The sequence below is a fragment of the Nerophis ophidion genome, linkage group LG29 (assembly GCF_033978795.1).
Source record: "Nerophis ophidion isolate RoL-2023_Sa linkage group LG29, RoL_Noph_v1.0, whole genome shotgun sequence".
NCBI classification, from domain to species: Eukaryota; Metazoa; Chordata; class Actinopteri; order Syngnathiformes; family Syngnathidae; genus Nerophis; species Nerophis ophidion.
The window spans coordinates 13,908,987-13,927,982 of NC_084639.1; the positions used below are offsets into that span (position 1 = coordinate 13,908,987).

An 18,996-nucleotide genomic window follows, 5' to 3' on the forward strand; every position below is an offset into this window, starting at 1 on the left:
ATTTAGCATCATTATGCCTCATGTCTATGTATATTTGAGCTCATTTAATATCCTTTTATTTGTATATAATTTAGTTTTCCATGTCTCATGACTCATGATCTGTATGTAATATTGGCTGCATTTCTGATAGTTGTTTATGTGCTGTTCCAGACCACAGCAAACGTTTTTATGTTGTTCCGGACCACAGAAAACGTTACCCAGCTTGCCAAAGATGATAATAAATCTATTAAAATGAGATTTTCTTATTTAAACGGGGATAGCAGGTTCATTCTATGTGTCATACTTGATCATTTTGCGATATTGCCATATTTTTGCTGAAAGGATTTAGTAGATTACATCGACGGTAAAGTTTGCAACTTTTGGTTGCTAACAGAAAAGCCCTGCCTTTACCGGAAGTCGCAGACAATGACGTCACCCGTTGATGGCTCCTCACATCGTCACATTGTTTTTAATGGGAGCCTCCAACAAAAAGAGCTATTCGGACTGAGAAAACGACAATTTCCCCATTAATTTGAGCAAGGATGAAAGATTTGTGTTTTTTAGAATAGAATAGAATAGAATATAATATAATAGAATAGAATAGAAAGTACTTTATTGATCCCTGGGGGAAATTCAGCAAGTTTGAGGATATTGATAGCAACGGACTAAAAAAAAAAATAATAATAATAAATCAAGTTTAAAAAAATAAAACGCGATTGCATTGGGACGGATTCAGATGTTTTTAGAAAAATTTACTGGGATAATCCTGGGAAATCCCTTATCTTTCTATTGTGTTGCTGGTGTTTTAGTGAGTTTAATATTACCTGATAGTTGGAAGGGTGTATCCACAGGTGTCTTGAAGCCAGTATCTGATGGAAGTCGACGGCAGCTGTACGGACGGCACAAGCTCAGCTGATCTCCGGTAAGTGGCGACTTTTTACCACAATTTCCTCACCGAAAACTGCTGGTTGACATTTGGTCGGGATCCATGTTCGCTTGACCGATGTGATCCAAAGTAAAGTTTCACCTCCGGGAATTTTAAACAAGGAATCACCGTGTGTTTGTGTGGCTAAAAGATAAAGCTTCCCAACTCCATCTTTCTACTTTGACTTCTCCATTATTGATTGAACAAATTGCAAAAGATTCAGCAACACAGATGTCCAAAATACTGTGTAATTATGCGGTTAAAGCAGACGACTTTTAGCTGTGTGTGTGCGCAGCGCTAATATTTCCCAACAGTCTGTGACGTCACGCGTACACGTCAGCATTCCGCTACGTTTTCAACAGGACACTTCGTGGGAAATTTAAAATTGCAATTTAGTAAAGTAAACCGGCCGTATTGGCATGTGTTGCAATGTTAATATTTCATCATTGATATATAAACTATCAGACTGCGTGGTGGGTAGTTGTGGGTTTCAGTAGGCCTTTAATCATGTTGAAAAACTTATTTGGGTGTTACCATTTACTGGTCAATTAAGGCGCTTCATGTGATATTTTATATTATATTGTATATTATATTATCCTCAAACGTGGTGAAGCGGCTGGCTCCGGGGTGTTAGCCAATGACTTCGGCCGGGGGTGGGACTTCCAGGGAGAGATAGGGGCGTGACGTTGATGATAACAAGTAAGGCGTTCGAGTATTGTAAAGAAGGGAGACGCACATTGTTGTGTGGTTGAATTGCATCTTGCACAATAAAAAAAGAAAAACTAAATAAGTTACATGAGCCTATTTTCCTGGGATATTCCAGTACAGAGGGGTTTCCATTTTTCTACATTTCCCACAATGCATTGCCGGTATCCACATTGATGGGCGGAAGTGATTGAAACGCTAATGGTCTCCTATAATTTAAAGGCCTACTGAAACCCACTACCACCGACCACACAGTCTGATAGTTTATATATCAATGATGAAATATTAACATTGCAACACATGCCAATACGGCCTTTTTAGTTTACTAAATTGCAATTTTAAATTTCCCGCGAAGTGTCCTGTTGAAAACGTCGCGGAATTATGACGCTTTTGTTGACGCGTGTTTGTGACGTTATTGGTTGTAGCGGACATATTATCTCAGCACCACTCACGGCTAAAAGTCGTCTGCTTTAATCGCATAATTACACAGAATTCTGGTCATCTGTGTAGCTGAATCTTTGGCAATTTGTTCAATTGATAATGGAGACTACAAAGAAGAATGCTGTTGGTGGAAAGCGGTGTATTGCAGCTGCCTTTAGCAACCGAAACACAGCCAGTGTTTCTTTGTTTGTTGTGAAGCTTTAATATGGAACAGAGCAGTCAAGCGAACATGTTTCTCTACCACATGTCAACCGGCAGGTTTCGGTGAGAAAATTGTGGTAATAAGTCGTCTTTTACCGTAAACATGAGCGTAGCTTGTGTCTTTCTTCCTGCAGCAGCTATCAAAGAGGCAGCTGCGACTTTCTTGGCTCCCTTATGGCTTCACTCAGAGACACCGGTGGTCACCACACCCCTCCGACTCTCAGGTATGACTTTGTAATCTCACTAAAACACTAGTAACACGATAATCAGATAAGGGATTTTCCAGAATTATCCTAGTAAATGTGTCTAATATCGCTCCTGCCCTCGTCTTTTTTTCCTTCTTCTAGTCCTTCACTGTCACTTTCCTCATCCACAAATTTTTCATCCTCGCTCCAATTAATGGGGAAATTGTTGCTTTCTCGGTCAGAATCGCTCTCGCTTCTGGTGTCTATGATTGTAATCAATGTGATGATGTGAGGAGCCCTCACACCTGTGAGGTCACGCGCACATCGTCTGCTACGTCCGGTACAGGCAAGGCTTTTTTATTAGCGACCAAAAGTTGCGAACTTTATCGTCGATGTTCTCTACTAAATCCTTTCAACAAAAATATGGCAATATCGCCAAATGATCAAGTATGACACATAGAATGGACCTGCTATCCCCGTTTGAATAAGAAAATCTAATTTCAATAGGCCTTTAAAGAACTATATTCAAAATGCTGATAACGTGTGCCGTTGTCAACCGCCACAATCAATATGGAAAGAATACTAACTTGTATTGCATTCCTAAGCGTGCTATTACGTATTATCCGCGGAAAAATATATTTTTATTACTCCTGGAAGAATTTTGAAGGTCGAGTGGCATGGTTCACTAAAGATCCATCCATCCATTTTCTACCGCTTATTCCCTTTGGGGTTGCGGGGGGCGCTGGAGCCTATCTCAGCGACAATCAGGCGGAAGGCGGGGCACACCCTGGACAAGTCGCCGCCTTATCGCGGGGCTCACTAAAGATATTTCTGGACTATTCAGTGGAAAATAACATTGCACAGACTATGAAACCATGGAGATAGTATTCCAACACAAGTACAATGTTGTCGATTTGCACAGTGTATAACAAAATCAATGCCACTGAAATAAAGGTACTTTTTGTGTTATTTTTAAATAATCCACCTGCAATAAAAGTAGTGAAATAAATCATATGTTGCTGAATGTTTATTGTATCAACTAACATCAGTGGCAGGCAGAAATAAGTCTTCCAGATGACAAAAAAGGAAGGAGTGAGCCAGCTAACATGATAAATGCTCTTCAAATAAAGAATGAAATGTCGGTGCCTTCATTAAGAAAATATACCAAACACACTTTTGATGTGGGGGAAAACTCAATACATGTTGTCCTCAGACAAACTGTCTTAGCTTGTTAGTCAACATTTCTTACCTGTTTCAGAGTTGATTTTAAATAATGTAGCTGCTGTTCTTAGTGGCACTCTAACCTGGAACTCATGAGGGAATCTGGTATCATACACACAACAGATCATTACTATCCAAGTGTTGTTTACATGTCAGAAATAAACTAAAACTTTCCACATGAGACATTTAAATTCTACTTTACAATCTCACAGCACAAACTGGACAGGAAAACATTTATTCTCTGTTGTGTGCCAACATGTGTCCTGTCAAACTTTGCTTTTTAGAATAAGCTTTATCGCAAACAGAACAAATATACGGTTTCTCTCCTGTGTGTTTCCTCATGTGCAATTTCAGTCTGTCCCCTCGAGAAAAAGTATCGCCACAAACCGAGCAAATATAAGGTTTCTCTCCTGTGTGTGTCCTCATATGTTTAGTCAGCGTGCTCTTGCATGTAAATGTATCGCAGCAAACTGAGCAACTGAAGGGTTTTTCTCCCGTGTGCGTTCTCATGTGACCGGTCAACGTGTCCTTGAAGGAAAATTTTTTGGAGCAAACTAAGCAACTGAAAGGTTTTTCTCCTGTGTGCGTCCTCATGTGTAATTTTAGGCAGTCCTTCCGAGAAAATGTATCGCCACAAGCTGAACAACAAAAAGGTTTCTCTCCTGTGTGCGTTCTCATGTGTATAGTCAAAGTGACTTTCTGAGAAAAACTACTGCAGCAAACTGAGCACTTGAAAGGTTTTTCTTGTGTGTGCGTTCTTATGTGTCGAGCGTAATTCGATTTTTTACAAAACATTTTGGCACAAAACGAGCAGGTAAAACCTGTTTTCCTTGTCTTCTTTTCAGAGCATTCTGGGTGTTTGTTATCAGTGTGAGTCCTTATATGACCCTCACAGTCTGTATCGCTGCTCAAAGGTTCTTTGGCGTCGTTCTCGTCTTCATTCTCGGATTGTGACATTATGTCGTCACTATTAGATAAGTCAGTCTTCACAGAGACACCAGTCAGAGGCAACTTGGTGAGCTCAGGCTTCTGCGGCCCGAGAAGACGCTCTTCTCCTGACTGACTGATCCAGCGTTCCTCCTCTTCCTCTTTAATGTTGGAGGGCTGTGGATACTCCTGCTTCAAAGTGGAGATTTCCCCCCGTGGCGCAGAAGGACGGTCTTCTTGCTGCTCTGTGTCTGCAGGACACAAACACACTTTATCTCAAACATGTTTTTGTTTTTCTTTCGACTGTTGTTGATGTTTCAGTAGTCAAAACTACAAAATTACATTTCATCCGTCCATCTTGTCTTGTTTATTTGAATCACAGGGACCAGTTCCATATCACACCAAGTATCACCTCAGAAAACACTTGGCTCTCCAAGGACCAGCATATTGACCAATGTTAAATTACAGTAGCATACTAGGCCAAAGTATTCATTAAAACCATGGCAGAGGTTTTATTTAACAAGTATATCTACAAACCCCGTTTCCATATGAGTTGGGAAATTGTGTTAGATGTAAATATAAACAGAATAAAATGATTTGCAAATAATTTTCAACCCATATTCAGTTCATTAACTTTAGAATTTGATGCCAGCAACACGTGACAAATAAGTTGGGAAAAGTGGCAATAAATACTGATAAAGTTGAGGAATGCTCATCAAACACGTATTTGGAACATCCCACAGGTGTGCAGGGTAATTGGGAACAGGTGGGTGCCATGATTGGGTAGAAAAACAGCTTCTATGAAATGCTAAGTAAATCACAATTAAGAATGGGGTCAGGGTCACCAATTTGTAAGAAAATTGTCAAACAGTTTTAGAACAACATTTCTCACAATTTCCCAACTCATATGGAAACGGGGTTTGTACATTATTGTTTGAGCAACTAAGATATTTAATTGTGCAAATATGTTCAGTCAAATTAAATTTTTTGAAACAAAGTCTTTAGCTCAAACCGAACAATTGAAAGGTCTTTCTTTCATGTGGGATTGTATTTTACTTTTGTAGTAGAACTGAAAAACTGAAAAACTGAAAGGATTTTGTCTTGTGTGTTCTCAGGTGTTGCGGCAACTGCCAGTTTCTAACAAAACCTTTTGGGCATATTGAACAACTAAAGGGTTTTTGTCCTGTGTCTTATCTCATGAGTGTGCGCATGTTACTTTTGTTGGAAAATCTTTGACGACAAACTGAACAACTGGAAGGTTTTCTTCTGTGTCTGCATGTGTGATTCCATATTAACATGAAATAACGTGTGACGTTGTGTTGTCTCTGCTTGTGATCCTCCTCCTCCATCTGTTTATTTAATTTGTTGTGCTGGGCTTCTCCATGAAGGTTCCACGGCTCTGTTCTTCTCACTTGGACTGGGTTGAAGTTGTGAGGACGTAGGTGGATTGTCTTCATGATCTTCAGCATTTACAGAGACAACAGCCAGTGGAAACTCGATGGGATCAGTCTCCTCCTGCGTGGTCCAGAATCCATACTCTTCCTTTTTAACGTAAGGGGGGCTGTGGAGCCTCCTGCTTCAAAGTGGAGCTCCCATTCTGCGGCTGACGGTAAGGCTCCTCTTGGCGACCAATCAGCTGCTCAACGTCTACAGCAGAAATAGGAATTATTTTAAAATTCAAATAATTTATAATAAAAAAAATACACATATTAAATGAATAATTACTGTTAAACCATGAAGATCCAATGCACATCTATTAGACAATGACTAATTTGTGGACAACACAGAGTCTAGAGTTATATTTTGAAATAATCAATAAAATAATGCTACAACCCAAAACCAGTGAAGTTGGTATGTTGTGTATTTTGTAAATAAAAACAGAATACAATGATTTGCAAAGCCTTTTTAACTTATATTAATTTGGATGGACTGCAAAGACAAGATATTTAATGTTCGAACTGTGAAATTTTTTTGGGGGCAAATAATAATTAATTCAAAATTTAATGGCAGCAACACATTGCAAACCAGTTGGCACAGGGGCATTTATACCACTGTGTTACATGGCCTTTCCTTTTAACAACACTCAGTAAACGTTTGGAAACTGAGGAGTCCAATTTTTGAAGCTTTTCAGGTAACATTCTTTCCCAATCTTGCTTGATGTACAGCTCAAGTTGTTTAAAAGTCCCTTGTGGTATTTTAGGCTACATATTTCGCCAAACATTTTCAAATGGGAGAAAGGTCTGGACTACAGGCAGGCCAGTCTACTACCTGAACTCTTTTACTATGAAGCCACGCTGTTGTAACACATGGTTTCACATTGTCTTGCTGAAATAAGCAAAAGAATTGTTGATAAGAACCCTGTTTCCATGAGTTGGGAAATTGTGTTAGATGTAAATATAAATGGAATACAATGATTTGCAAATCCTTTTCAGCCCATATTCAATTGAATGCACTACAAAGATAAGATATTTGATGTTCAAACTCATAAACTTTATTTTTTTTTGCAAATATTAATTAACTTAGAATTTCATGGCTGCAACACGTGCCAAAGTAGTTGGGAAAGGGCATGCTCACCACTGTGTTACATCACCTTTTCTTTTAATAACAATAAACGTTTGGGAACTGAGGAAACTAATTATTGAAGCTTTGAAAGTGGAATTCTTTCCCATTCTTGTTTTATGTAGAGCTTCAGTCGTTCAACAGTCCGAGTGATTTCTCCAGATTCTCTGAACCTTTTGAAGGTAATATGGACCGTAGATGTTGAAATCCATACATTTCTTGCAATTGCACTGTGAGAAACGTTGTTTTTAAACTGTTTGACTATTTGCTCACACAGTTGTGGACAAAGGGGTGTACCTCACCCCATCCTTTCTTGTGAAAGACTGAGCATTTTTTGGGAAGCTGTTTTTATACCCAATTATGGCACCCACCTGTTTACAATTAACCTGCACACCTGTGGGATGATCCAAATAAGTGTTTGATGAGCATTCCTCAACTTTATCAGTATTTATTGCCACCTTTCACAACTTCTTTGTCACGTGCTGCTGGCATCAAAATCTAAAGTTAATGATTATTTGCACAAAAAAAAAATGTTTATCAGTTTGAACATCAAATATGTTGTTTTTGTAGCATATTCAACTGAATATGGGTTGAAAATGATTACCAAAACATTGTATTCTGTTTATATTTACATTTAACACAATTTCCCAACTCATATAGAAACGGGGTGTGTATATATATATATATATATATATATATATATATATATATATATATATATATATATATATATATATATATGTAATGTGCATGTGCACGCGCGCTTTGTGTGTCTGTGTATATGCAAATGTGTACTTGTGTGTGTATGTATATATATATATATATATTTGTGTATTCTTTTTACAAAATAAAATATTTCAAAATGGCTCCCATTTGGCCACTTCTGGTCTCCAGTAAATCAGTAATTGCTTAATTTTTCCTAAATGTTGTACTTTTTATTTAGGAGTTTCAAGCTTTGTCTTGTAAACTCTGAATTGCCGGGCCCTGCATTGTCATATTTTCCAGCATTCCTTATCGAACACTTAGGTCACGTGAATGTGGAACTAAAAAGGCAAGTGTATCTCCACCCTTAGTCATAACTGTGGACCTAATAGGCATTTAACATTGAATTAGATGATATCTGGATGTTCTGCTTACTTGGACGCTGATGAAGCTGTGAGGACTCGGGTGGTTTGGTTTATGGTCTTCAGTTTTCACCGAGACAACAGTCAGTTGAAACTTGGGTGGGATCAGCCTCCTCCGCAGTGGTCCATTGTTCCTGCTATTCCTCTTCGACCCGGGGAAGCTGTGGTTCCTCCTCGTCTTCTTTGAGGTTGTAGTTTTTGACTGACACAGACTGTGAGAACATTTGTCTGTCTGTGTGTTGTGTTAAAAACTGAAAGTGGTGTTTACATAGAACATTTTCAACAATTCCTCTTTAGAGCACAGCACCCACATTCACTTGGAGGCATTCTACGACACGCTTATGTTCTTTTAATAAATCAATTGTTGACTTTTTTGGTTAAGGGTTGTATGGTGTACCGGTATTAGTATAGTAGCACGATATTATGATTCAGTTCTATACCGCCTCTAAAAAGTACCGACTAGTAAAGTACATTGATTTCAAGTATCATCCCTGTAAGACGAATGATAGCTTAAAGGCCTACTGAAACCCACTACTACCGACCACGCAGTCTGATAGTTTATATATCAATGATGAAATATTAACATTGCAACACATGCCAATACGGCCTTTTTAGTTTACTAAATTGCAATTTTAATTTTCCCGTGAAGTGTCGTGTTGAAAACGTTGCGGTATGATGATGCGTGCATTTGACGTCTCGGGTTGTAGCGGACATTATTTTCCAGCCCGATCCAAGCTTTAAGTAGTCTGCTTTAATTGCATAATTACACAGTATTCTGGACATCTGCGTTGCTGAATCGTTTGCAATTTGTTCAAATAATAATGGAGAAGTCAAAGTAGAAAGATGGAGGCGGGAAGCTTTTAGCCTTTAGCCACAAAAACACAGCCGGTGTTTCCTTGTTTAAAATTCCCGAAGATGAAGCTTTACTATGGATCAGGGCGGTCAAACGAACATGGATCCCGACTACATGTCAACCGGCAGTTTTTGGTGAGAAAATTGTGGTAATAAGTCGCCTCTTACCGGAGACATCAGCGGAGCTTGCATCCTGTTGCAGCTGCCGTGACTTCCCTCAGAGACTCTGGCGTCAACACACCCATGGCCACACCCCTCCGACTTTTAGGTACTATTTAATCTCACTAAAACACTAGCAACACAATACAATAAGCAGATAATGGATTTTCCAGAATTATCCTAGTAAATGTGTCTAAAAACAATCGCTTGTTTTCCCCTTTTTTATAGTCCTTCACTCTAAATGTCCTCATCCACAAATCTTTCATCCTTGTTCAAATTAATGGGGAAATTGTCGCTTTCTCGGTCCGAATAGCTTAGTTACTGCTGGCTATGATTGTAAACAATGTGAGGATGTGAGGAGACCTACAACCCGTGACGTTAGTAGAGAACATCAACGATAAAGTTCGCAACTTTTGGTTGCTAATAAAAAAGCCTTGCCTGTACCGGAAGTAGCAGACGATGTGCGTGTGACGTCTCGGGTTGTGGAGCTCCTCACATCCTCACATTGTTTACAATCATGGCCACCAGCAGCGATAGCGATTCGGGCCGAGAAAGCGACGATTTCCCCATTAATTTGAGCGAGGATGAAAGATTTGTGGATGAGGAAAGTGAGAGTGAAGGATTAGAAAAAAAAAAAAAAGACGAGGGCAGTGGGAGCGATTCAGATGTTATTAGACACATTTACTAGGATAATTTTGGAAAATCCCTTATCTGCTTATTGTGTTACTGGTGTTTTAATGAGATTATATGGTCGTACCTGAAAGTCGGAGGGGTGTGGCCACGGGTGTGGTGACCGCCAGTGTCTTCGATGGAAGCCACGTTTCTCGATGAAATAAGGCAGCCGGGCTGAGATTTTTTTTTCTCCCTCCTCCATGGTGTAAGAATCCGACGGTCGGGGGCTGCCGTTGGGAGGAGGCAATAGAGTCCGCAGCTGCAGTAGGCGAGGCACGACGCAAGCTCTCCGCTCATAGCTACGGTAAGAGCTAACGTAATACCACCATTTTCTCACCTAAACCTGCCGGTTGACATGTGGTAGGGAACCATGTTCGCTTGACTGCTCTGTCCCATAGTAAAGCTTCACCATCAGCTTTCGGGAATGTAAACAAGGAAACAAGGAAACACTGGCTGTGTTCGTGTGGCTAAAGACGGCCTCAATACACCGCTTCCCACCTACGTCTTTCTTCTTTGACGTCTACATTATTAATTGAACAAATTGCAAAAGATTCAGCAACACAGATGTCCAGAATACTGTGTAATATAGGCGATTAAAGAAGACGACTTATAACTGGGATCGGTACTGGATCAAAATGTCCGCTACAATCCATGACGTTACACGCACACGTCATCATACCGCGACGTTTTCAACAGGACACTTCATGCGAAATTTAAAATTGCAATTTAGTAAACTAACCCGGCCATATTGGCATGTGTTGCAATGTTAATATTTCATCATTGATATATAAATTATCAGACTGCGTGGTCGGTAATAGTGGGTTTCAGTAGGCCTTTAACAGAAGTATAGATAGGACATGTTGAAACAGAAAATAACTAGATATTAACAGTAAATGAACAAGTAGAATAATAACTCATTTTTTACCATGTGTCTCTTATAATTCTGAAAACAATATGTTACGGCATATGTCAGCAGTTAAATTAGGTGCCTTTGTTTGTTTACCTACTACTAAAATACAAGTTGTCTTGTAGGTTCACTATTTTATTTAAGGACAAAATGGCAAAAAGAAACATGTATTCAATGTATTAGTAGGATTTTTTTGTTAAAATAAAGCCAACAATTACATTTTTTGTGGTCCCCTTTATTTACTAAAGTACCGAAATACATATTGGTACCGGTACCAAAATATTGGTATCGGGACAATACTACTTTGGTTATTGAAAGACGATTGCGAATGAGTGTTTACTTTCACTTTCATCAGTTCTGTGCACTTTTAATTACTCCTTTATTGTCATGTATTTTTACCTTATCGCTCATGGATTTTTTACAAAGCTGCACTGCATCCACATAATTTCCCCATTGTTGGATACATAAAGTCCATCCTATCCTTACTTTTTGATGCATGTAGGTCAGAAACCGAAAGTGCACTTACTACAATCACTTATTTTAATCCATCCATCCATTTTTTACCGCGTATTCCCTTTCGGGGTCGCGGAGGGTGCTGGCGCCTATCTCAGCTACAATCGGGCGGAAGGCAGGGTACACCCTGGACAAGTCGCCACCTCATCGCAGGGCCAACACAGATAGACAGACAACATTCACACTCACATTCACACACTAGGGCCAATTTAGTGTTGCCAATCAACCTATCCCCAGGTGCATGTCTTTGGAAGTGGGAGGAAGCCGGAGTACCCGGAGGGAACCCACGCATTCACGGGGAGAACATGCAAACTCCACACAGAAAGATCCCGAGCCTGGATTTGAACCCAGGACTGCAGGAACTTCGTATTGTGAGGCAGACGCACTAACCCCTCTGCCACCGTGAAGCCCACTTATTTTAATAATAAATGTAAAATATCGGTGACTAAGATTAGTTTAAAAATTTGGATACACAGTGTGTCTGAAACTTTCTCGTTTTCATGAACAATATAATAAAGCATTGCATCATCCCTACAAGTCAAATAATTCAGAAATAGTGTTAATAGGAACATATAAAGTTAGCAAACACGTGAAAGTGTGTGTAATCAAAAAGGTCAACCAACGAACGAGATTTCTCTACAGAATCTCCTCTCTGGTCAACAAAAGCACCATAAAGATTCTAGCGGGAATTCTCATTCAACCCTTTTTTGATTACGCTTGCAACTCCTGGTACCCCAGCAACTACAAAAATCTAGACTCCAAACATCCCAGGACAAGCTAGTCAGGTTACTTCTAGACCTCCGCCCCAGATCACACCTCACTCCCACCCACTTCTCCAAAGTGGGCTGGCTCAGGGTGGAGGACAGAGTAAAACAACTTGCACTGAGCCTAGTCTATAAAATCCACTACATCTCCCTGATAAGGAAGTACATGTCAAACTTCTTCCATAACGTAAACGACCGCCATAACCACAACACCAGGGGGAGCTCCACGAACCACGGTAAACCCAGATTTTTCCAGAAGGTTTTCGGATTTAGGTGCCTCTCCCAGGGAAAACTTTCTACGATTTTCACCCGGACGACAATATTGATGGCGTGCCGATATTTCGCGCTCTCTGAAACATGTCTTCCCGCCCGCCTTTACACATTGCTATCTACGTGCCGGCCGGTCACATGTAATATGCGGCCTCTGTTAATACACGAAAGTGACTGCAAGGCATACTTGTTCAACAGCCATACAGGTTACACTGAGGGTTGTGATACAAACAACTTTAACACTGTTAGTAATATGTGCCACACTGTGAACCCACACCAAACAAGATTGAGAAACACATTTCGGGAGAACATCTGCACCACGTGGGGAGGTTGGTGGTAGCGGGTGTATAATGTAGCCCGGAAAAGTTAGGGATGCATGGGATTCTGGGTATTTGTTCTGTTGTGTTTATGATGTGTTATGGTGCGGATGTTCTCCCGAAATGTGTTTCTCAATCCTGTTTGGTGTGGGTCCACAGTGTGGCGCTTATTAGTAACAGTGTTATAGTTGTTTATATCACAACCCTCAGTGTAACCTGCATGGCTGTTGGACAAGTATGCATTGCAGTCGCTTCCATGTGAGTACAGAAACCACATTCAACATGTAACTGGGCTGGCAAGCCGTTAGTTCAGGTTGTCGAGGGCGCTATAGACAGTGTCATCATAACATGCCCTTGTTATTGTTGGTTGGGTGAAAATCAGCAGATACTTGAGAGAATAATTGCTCTCCAATTCGGAAGCCTCCCGGAAAAATTGCGTTGGCAAGTGTGCTGCTGTCAAGCGTCACTCATATAAAACTTGCGGGCCGAAATAACATTTAATTTTCATATTAAGGTGTTTAATTTTCATATAAGGTGTGACCCCTGCTTTATACATAACACAAAGCAGAACAAAAACTCTGTATGCAGTATTATTGTATATTACATTTCAAAAGTGTTTTGTGGCTCCCATTGTTTTCTTTATTTTGTGAAATGGGTCAAAATGGCTCTTTGAGTGGTAGAGGTTGCCGACCCCTGGTATACGCCCTCGCGGAGCAGAGAGGTAGCTGCATGGGTAATGTTAGCTGTGATGCTAGCAGAGCCGTGCGAGTGGTAATACGAGAGAAAGAAGGTGCGAATGAAGGAAGAATTAATTCCCAAGAAAAACAGCAGGGGGTCCATCGTCTGGCGGTGGTTTGGCTTCAAGTGGGAAAATGTCGAACAGACAACCGTAATTTGTCAAGTGTGGGCCAAAAGCGTTGCTACCAAAAGTAGCATTACTGCTAATATGTAGCATCATTTGAAAAGTCACCTGCTAGAGAATGAGGAGTGGTTGAAACTCTGCATGTCAACATATCTATTTGGTGCCACACCAACAATATGCCAAGGCAACCATTTCCACATCCACACCGTATGAAAAAAATAGTCAACAACATAATTTAATAACGTCCTTAGTAACCTACCACATAGCGGAGGACGAACACTATTTGATTTCCTATTATGCAGCTCATTTTTATTTGACTCTTAAAATGTCTCTGACAATCTTGCACTTTCTGTTTTGGAAATGACATGAACGTTTGTGCCACTGCTTAATAACTGTTAAATAAATACAGTTTTGGTCAATTGACTTAGTTGTGATTTCCCTCTCTGCATGAAAGTTTAAAATGAGCATATATTAATGCAGTATGAACAATAATGTTTTAATGTAGACACATAGAATCATCATACTGCTGTGATTATATGTATCAAGTGTTCATTCAAGGCCAAAGCAAAATATCGAGATATACATTGTGTATCGCGATATGGCCTAAAAATATAGAGATATTAAAAAAGGCCATATCGCTCAGCCCTACCTCCAGGCAACTTCAACCACATCCCACCTCCCCGATTTGTAAATAATCCAATGTATATACTTGTTCTTATGCTTTCTGAACTCACTATGTTCACTGCTCGCTGTACATATCCTACCAAGTCAGACCGACACTGTTTCAATGTCCATTTCACAGATGATGCAATTGTTGATGACTGAAGTGCTGATATCATAATGTAATGTAATGTAAATAATTCAAATGATTTACTCTGTATTATGCTGATGGTATATATTTGTACCATGAATTAATTTACATGAGGTGGCGACTTGTCCAGGGTGTACATCCCCCTTCGCCCAAATGCAGCTGATATGGGCTCCAGCACCCCCCGCGATCCCAAAAACGGACAAGCGGTAGAAAATGAATGGATGGATGAATTGATTTACATGGACCCCGACTTAAAGGCCTACTGAAATGAGATGTTCTTATTTAAACGGGGATAGCAGGTTCATTCTATGTGTCATACTTGATAATTTCACGATATTGCCATATTTTTGCTGAAAGGATTTAGTAGAGAACATCCACGATAAAGTTTACAACGTTTGGTCGCTAATAAAAAAAGCCCTGCCTTTACCAGGAGTAGCAGACGATGACGTAACCGGTGTGAGGACTCCTCACATCCTCACATTGTTTATAATGGGAGCCTCCAACAGCGAAAGCTATTCGGACGGAGAAAACGTCAATTTCCCCATTAATTTAAGCAAGGATGAAAGATTTGTGGCTGAGGATGTTGATAGCGAAGGACTAGAAAAAGTATAAAGTTAAAAAAAAAAAAAAGGCGATTGCATTGGGAGCGATTCAGATGTTTTAGACACATTTACTAGGATAATTCTGGGAAATCCCTTACCTTTCTATTGTGTTGCTAGTGTTTTATTGAGTTAAATAGTACCTGATAGTCGGAGGGGTGTGTCCACGGGTGTGTTGACGCCAGTGTCTGAGGGAAGTCACAGCAGCTTCATGGACGCAGCAAGCTCCGCAGATCTCCGGTAAGAGGCGACTTTTTACCACAATTTTCTCACCGAAACCTGCCGGTTGACAAGTGGTCGGGATCCATGTTCGCTTGACCGCTCTGATCCATAGTAAAGCTTCACTTCCGGGAATTTTAAACAAGGAAACACTATGTGTTTGTGTGGCTAAAGGTTAACGGTTCCCACCTCCATCTTTCTACTTTGACTTCTCCAATATTAATTGAACAAATTGCAAAAGATTCAGCAACACAGATGTCCAGAATACTGTTTAGTTATGCGATTAAAGCAGACAACTTATAGCTTGGATCGGGCTGGAAAATGATGTCCGCTACAACCCGAGACGTCAAACGCAGACGTCATCATACCACGACGTTTTCAACACGACACTTCACGGGAAATTTAAAATTGCAATTTAGTAAACTAAAAAGGCCGTATTGGCATGTGTTGCAATGTTAATATTTCATCATTGATATATAAACTATCAGACTGCGTGGTCGGTAGTAGTGGGTTTCAGTAGGCCTTTAATTCTAAATATTTACTCTGATGATTAACGTGTGTGTATAGGGGCGGTATAGCTCGGTTGGTAGAGCGGCTGTGCCAACAACTTGAGGGTTGCAGGTTCTATCCCCGGGTGCACCATCCTAGACACTGCCGTTGTGTCCTTGAGCGAGACGCTTTACCCACCAGCTCCGAGTGCCACCCACACTAGTTTTAAACGTAACTTAGTTATTGGGTTTCACGATGTAAAGCGCTTTGAGTCACTAGAGAAAAGTGCTATATAAATATAATTCACTTCACTACCATGAATTGATTATCGTGGACCCTGACTTAAACAAGTTGAAAAACGTGTGCGGGTGTTACCATTTAGTGGTCAATTGTACTGAATATGTACTGTACTGTGCAATCTACTAATACAAGTTTCAATCAATCAATCAATACTGAGAAGTAAACAAACCTGTTCCGTGTAACACAACTTCCTGTTTCTTGAAAACAGCGTCCAGTAGTTGATGTTGTCGCTCGGTCTCCTCTTTTGAAGAAAGCTCCTCCTTATACTCGGCCGTCGTTACTTCGCACATTTTCACACAATCGCAACACTTTGCACTCACATTTGATGTCTGCCGGCGACGTGTTTGAACCCCTTCCTCGCCTCTTTGTTAGCGGCTAACGAGCTAAGCTAAGTAGCAAGCTAAGCTAGCCCGAGAAGCTTCAAAATTCATCGAGACAAATCGAGATTATGCTGAAATTAATAATAAGTAACGTGTAGTTTTTCGTAAGTCAGACGAATAACGGTAGACATTGAGGAATTACACATTTAAAAGCCCTCACGGCTATGTTGTGTCGGCGTGTTCCCAAGTATCTAATGTTTCGGTCGTCTTCTTTTTCCTGTTCCGGTTTACTAGCAGGTTGCAGTCATGGCGTTGAAAGGCGAGTACTGCCACCTACTGTTCTGTAATATATAGCACGGGCCTTTTAAAAATATATATATATATATACAATTGTCACAATATTTAAGGTTAGCTCTGACAATCATCAATATCTTTCTCATCTTAAATCTTATGTTTTGCTTGCTCAATGCAATTAATAATAAATGCAAAAAAAAAAAAAAAAATTGTGTCCTTTAACTATTTCTATACTTCTATAATACAAACCCTGTTTCCATATGAGTTGGGAAATTATGTTAGATGTAAATTTAAACGGAATACAATGATTTGCAAATCATTTTCAACCCATATTCAGTTGAATATGCTACAAAGACAACATATTTGATGTTCAAACAGATACATTTTTTTTTTTTTGCAAATAATCATTAACTTTAGAATTTGATGCCAGGAACATGTGACAAAGAAGTTGGGAAAGGTGGCAATAAATATTGATAAAGTTGAGGAATGCTCATCAAACACTCATTTGGAACATCCCACAGGTGTGCAGGTTAATTGTAAATAGGTGGGTGCCATAATTGGGTATAAAAACAGCTTCCCAAAAAATGCTCAGTCTTTCACAAGAAAGGATGGATGGGGTGATGTACACCTCTTTGTCCACAACTGCGTGAGCAAATAGTCAAACAGTTTAAGAACAACGTTTCTCAAAGGGCATTTTCAAGAAATTTATGGATTTCAACATCTACGGTCCATAATATCATCAAAAGGTTCAGAGAATCTGGAGAAATCAATCCACGTAAGCGGCATGGCCGGAAACCAACATTGAATGACCGTGACCTTCGATCCCTCCGACGGCACTGTATCAAAAACCGACATCAATCTCTAAAGGATATCACCACATGGGCTCAGGAACACTTCAGAAAACCACTGTCACTAAATACAGTTCGTCGATACATCTGTAAGTGCAAGTTAGAGCTCTACTATGCAAAGCGAAAGCCGATTATCAACAACATCCAGAAACGCCGCCGGCTTTTCTGGGCCCAAGATCATCTAAGATGGACTGATGCAAAGTGGAAAAGTGTTCTGTGGTCTGACGAGTCCACATTTCAAATTGTTTTTGGAAATATTCAACATTGTGTCATCCGGACCAAAGGGGAAGCGAACCATCCAGACTGTTATCAACGCAAATTTCAAAAGTCAGCATCTGTGATGGTATGGGGGTGCATTAGTACCCAAGGCATGGGTAACTTACACATCTGTGAAGGCACCATTAATGCTGAAAGGTACATACAGGTTTTAGAACAACATATGCTGCCATCCATGCGCCGTCTTTTTCATGGACGCCCCTGCTTATTTCAGCAAGACAATGCCGAACCACATTCAGCACATGTTACAACAGCGTGGCTTTGTAAAAAAAAGAGTGCGGGTACTTTCCTGGCCCGCCTGCAGTCCAGACCTGTCTCCCAACGAAAATGTGTGGCGCATTACGAAGCGTAAAATACGACAGTGGAGACCACGGACTGTTGAACGACTGAAGCACTACATAAAACAAGAATGGGAAAGAATTCCACTTTCAAAGATTCAACAAGTAGTTTCCTTGGTTCCCAAACGTTTATTGAGTGTTGTTAAAAGAAAAGGTGATGTACACAGTGGTGAACATGCCCTTTCCCAACTACTTTGGCACGTGTTGCAGCCATGAAATTCTAAGTTAATTATTATTTGCAAAAAAATAAAAATAAAGTTTAAGAGTTTGAACATCAAATATATTGTCATTGTAGGGCATTCAACTGAATATGGGTTGAAAAGGATTTGCAAATCATTTTTATTCTGTTTATATTTACATCTAACAACATTTCTCAACTCATATGGAAACGGGGTTTGTATGTTGGCTACCTCTGTTTGTTTATAATGTATCTTTTCTGCTGGATATACTCTCTATTTTATGCTGCAGTTGTTACATATACTGTATTGTTGTACATGGTAATTGGGATTTGTCATATAATGTATAGATTATATCCATCCATCTATCCATTCATTTTCTACCGCTTGTCCCTTTTTGGGGTCGCTGGATTTGATCTCAGCTGCATTATACTAAAATATAATATAATAATATGATATATCAGTATTTATAATATATTGTATATATAATATGTAAATACGCCATATATGTTGTGAAGTGAAGTGAATTATAATTATATAGCGCTTTTCTCTAGTGACTCAAAGCGCTTTACATAGTGAAAATCAAAATCTAAGTTAGATTTAAACCAGTGTGGGTGGCACTGGGAGCAGGTGGGTAAAGTGTCTTGCCCAACGACACAACGGCAGTGACTAGGATGGGGGGAAGCGGGGATCGAACCTGGAACCCTCAAGTTGCTTGTTACATTTTATACTGCAACTATGGT

The 18,996-nt window shown here is 39.9% G+C and overlaps 1 protein-coding gene across 2 annotated transcripts; it reads right to left on the reverse strand.

Moving 5' to 3' along the window:
• Positions 1–3,448: 3,448 nt before the first annotated feature.
• Positions 3,449–16,629, reverse strand: LOC133545934 (gastrula zinc finger protein XlCGF8.2DB-like). 2 transcript variants are annotated; one of them, XM_061891675.1, is made up of 3 exons: positions 16,171–16,629; positions 15,137–15,272; positions 3,449–4,835 (listed from the first exon to the last, which is right to left on the reverse strand). In XM_061891675.1, the coding sequence occupies exons 1-3, from the start codon at positions 16,289–16,291 to the stop codon at positions 4,748–4,750; spliced, it is 345 nt and encodes a 114-aa protein (XP_061747659.1). In that variant the 5' UTR covers positions 16,292–16,629; the 3' UTR covers positions 3,449–4,747. The 2 variants fall into 2 exon arrangements, with proteins under 2 accessions (XP_061747659.1, XP_061747658.1); XM_061891674.1 differs by lacking the exon at positions 15,137–15,272.
• Positions 16,630–18,996: the final 2,367 nt, after the last annotated feature.